Source organism: Henckelia pumila, chromosome 2 (assembly GCF_033568475.1).
Source record: "Henckelia pumila isolate YLH828 chromosome 2, ASM3356847v2, whole genome shotgun sequence".
In the NCBI taxonomy this organism is placed as follows: Eukaryota; Viridiplantae; Streptophyta; class Magnoliopsida; order Lamiales; family Gesneriaceae; genus Henckelia; species Henckelia pumila.
Genome location: NC_133121.1, coordinates 149,145,072 through 149,148,573, shown reverse-complemented (window position 1 = coordinate 149,148,573; position 3,502 = coordinate 149,145,072). Strand labels below are relative to the sequence as shown.

Sequence of the window (3,502 nt, the reverse complement as noted above, 5' to 3'; positions counted from 1 at the left end):
TAAAACAAATGTAAAATGTATTTATTTAATATGAAAAAATTTAATATGATTGAATGGATTATGAGACCCATAAATAACGAGTATTAATATATAAAAAAATGTGGATGAAAGAGATATGTGTTATTAACGGTGAAGCCATGCTTTTTGATGATGTAAAAGATGTTATTGGGTGTTATTAACACCCTGCATCGTGGATGCTCTAAGTCTCGGTGCTGGTGGGAGTGGGACCCAGTAAACATCCAGAGCATCAATGATGCAACAGTTGATACTATTTTTTTCCATTTTATTCGAACATGTCCAGTATGACTCGTACTCAGTGATTTGACTCTTAAGAACAGTGTAGCGAATCACGAGACTCTGTTAACCAGTAAAACATTTTTGCATAGTTACAAATGGCTTATTTTTAAGAAATGTATATTTACAAGCTCAAGGTTGGTGCAACTGTGAAGTGCATAGACAGAGTTCTGTATAATTGTACCAGTACATACACACTTCACCAAAATGTAAAGCACTATACCGGTCTGGTAAGTATGAGAAGGGTATTCGCATTGTAACTGGTACATTAGGGTGTTTCTTTATCAAGTTTGATTTGGGGAGAAGATGGGCCAAAATTCTTCCAGAACCAACGGTGCTTGCGCTTAGCTTGCAGTGATGTTACTTCTGATTCTGTCCTCAACATTTCCCACATAACCTGCACATCCTCATATCCACAAGTTTGAATGTCATCACGAAGTTTCAGAAGCCCAACACCTGAAGAAATCAATGAAAATGGAGAAAAGAGTCATTCAATTATTCAAGAAAAATCAAGAAGCCTACCAACAGGGACCCAAAGTTCTTAAATCTAGGACCAAATAGTTAAAGCCCTTCCATGCAATGATAGTTATGTTATGTATTAGGTCCTGCGCAGTCGCAAAAGGGCTAAAAACCTCATCAGATTAAATGTTTCAATAAGCCGAAAAACTGTTAGCGTTTGGTACTTGTATTTCTGATTCTTACTACAAAAAATGAATAAACTTCTAACTATATGCATCGGATACATCAGTTTCGTCCAATCATTAAACATCATAACAAATTTATCCTATCGTTTTCCTCAAGGTTTTCAGATCAGTTTTGCTGTCGTTGTGGGTCAAAATGCAATTTAGCCAAAACCATAACTCAATTCTTCTTTTTAAGAAGATATATGCATCAATGCAACTATAAGAGCGTTAAACAAATCAGATTCCGAGCTTGGGAACATCTGGCCATGCTTTGAAATTGGCAAAAAAGTATCAAAAGACAATGAAACAAATTCCACTCACTTTATTGCGCTTTTCCTATAGGAAAAAAGATTCATAGGAATTGGATTCCTTTGGCTTCACTGAAATTATTCCTTTCTGGTAACATCCACTGCTTTTTTTATTTTTTTACAGAGAAAAATCAATCTTATCCAATTGTTCTAGTCCACTTCAATGTACCAGGTTTTTCTAAACAAAGTTACTATAACACTTCATCAGCAGTGGACATATCATTTGTGTTTGACTGGGTTATAAATGAGTTATCGTATCTCTCTCTCATGTGCACAATAAAGAGCCACGAGTGTATACCCCACATAAAACTCATATTTTGACTCCCTTAGCCTAACTGCAGAACCCCGGATTTTAGGCTATTGTGGTGAAAATAAAACAGTGAAATCATGCTTTTGCAAATATATGTAGTACATAAAAAAAAACATAAATCTACAGAAGGATTAGGAAATGAAGTTGGTTTGGCTGCCTCTTTCACTCTCCTGTAGGTCCACCTCTGCTCAAAGTCATATACTCATATACACATGCATACATACATACATATATGTGTGTGTGTGTATTATTCCTCAATACCTTTGTATCTCCTAAATGTACTCATGATAATATAATATGAACAACAACACTTCTCAAGTATATCAGTATTAAATTTGTTTCAAGGACACATCATCATTTATCTCAACACACAAAACAAATAATCAATAAAGCATAATTCTAGAAACAAAAACATAAAATAAAGATGCGTCTAGTTCCATCTTCCCACTTTAGTGTGTTAGAGTGGAACGAACTTAGTGGAAGGTTGAGTCCCAAAAAGGCGAACCTTTGGATAAATTAAGAATATAAAATGCGAAAACGATAGGGAACTGAATTCCCAAACCATCTTTAGTGCCTCAAATATGAAATTTTTCAATGGTTAAAAAGAGTGCATAAAGTGGATGCTGACCAAAATCAACCAAATGCTAACATTATGCCATTTTTATGTGAGCAAATAGCAATAAACTCAAGGGTTCCCAAATCCCTCTTAGGTGAAATTCCAACAAATCCAAACATCATCAAAGTAGATGAATCAGAGTCATATCTGCAAACGATATGTAATTCATTCTTAGAACTAATTAAATGTTGAAACATAAGATATTGTATTTAATTATTTGATCTAATAATGGTTAAAGTCGTAAATTAATAATTATCGTATGACTTATCATAATTAAAATTAATAAGATTTATTAATTGAAAAGAGTACTAACTGGTCCAAATTTTTTGAATTATTATTTTCTAAAAAGGGTCCGAATTAATTATTACTCGAGTAATTAAAAGAAAACAATTTCTCCAATTCAATAAATGAACAAAACACATTTGAACTTCGAGATAGAAGAAAATCACGAGAAAAGCAACCGACGGAAAAGGAAAAAGAAGAACAAAGTTTTTTTAAAAAAATCTGGCTAAATCAAATTTACGTTAATTCGAAGATCGCGAATAATTAAACATACATATACCTGCAGTTGAAAATAATTCAATTGATCCGAGGAAAACGTTTGAAAGAGGTGGGAGAAGAACAGAGGAGGTTACCTTTTTCACGTTCCTTGACACGAGAGAAGACCGCCGACCAAGCCCTCTTGATCGGGAACACCACCTTCCGCCACCACTCCATCACCCTAATCTTCACCTTCCTCCGCCGATTCCCGCCGCCGAGCCGACTCAGCACCACCTTCAACCCCGCCAGACCTGACTGCATGCAGGAACCAAGACACGCACCGGCACACACTGGAGTGTGTGAGAGAGAAAGAAGAAGTAGAAGAAAAAAAGGTTTTTGTTTTCAGTTATTTGGTGTGGGAGGGATTTCCTGAGTTTGTAGTAAAGTGATGCTTTTAGCCGTTACGCCACTTGGAAAGGTTTTTTAATGTCACCCACCCGTCACATTATGCGTCTGCCCCATCCCCCTCTTTATTTCAATTTTGACACGTGCTACATTTCTCATGTTTGGTTTTTCCACATATCCGCCCTTTTGCCCATTCATCGCCAAATTCTATGTTAGATCGGTCGAGATCTTTAGATTATAGTGAGTTTTATTTTGATCTAATGATCGTTTATTTTTCTCTTGATATGAAATAAAAAGTGTAATAACTCAGAACACATTTTAAGATAATAATATGTTAAACGTGATTAAAAGTTAGTAATTCACCAATTCGGGGGCTTAATTGGACTTCAGAATTAAGATTTGGGCT

At 35.3% G+C, this 3,502-nt stretch overlaps 1 protein-coding gene across 1 annotated transcript; it reads right to left on the bottom strand.

Annotated features, from left to right (window-relative positions):
* Nucleotides 1-358: 358 nt before the first annotated feature.
* LOC140884836 (uncharacterized) lies at nt 359-3,157 on the bottom strand. The gene is made up of 2 exons (XM_073291711.1): nt 2,847-3,157; nt 359-750 (listed from the first exon to the last, which is right to left on the bottom strand). Exons 1-2 carry the CDS (start codon nt 3,010-3,012, stop codon nt 563-565), a joined length of 354 nt encoding a protein of 117 aa, XP_073147812.1. The 5' UTR covers nt 3,013-3,157; the 3' UTR covers nt 359-562.
* Nucleotides 3,158-3,502: the final 345 nt, after the last annotated feature.

What these genes read in the sequence shown, in the direction of transcription:
- LOC140884836 (XM_073291711.1), bottom strand. Translation starts at nt 3,012, where the DNA reads ATGCAGTCAGGTCTGGCGGGGTTGAAGGTGGTGCTGAGTCGGCTCGGC. An exon ending in TGTCAAGGAACGTGAAAAAG is followed by an intron (nt 751 to 2,846) that starts GTAACCTCCTCT and finishes TGATTTCTTCAG; the next exon opens with GTGTTGGGCTTCTGAAACTT.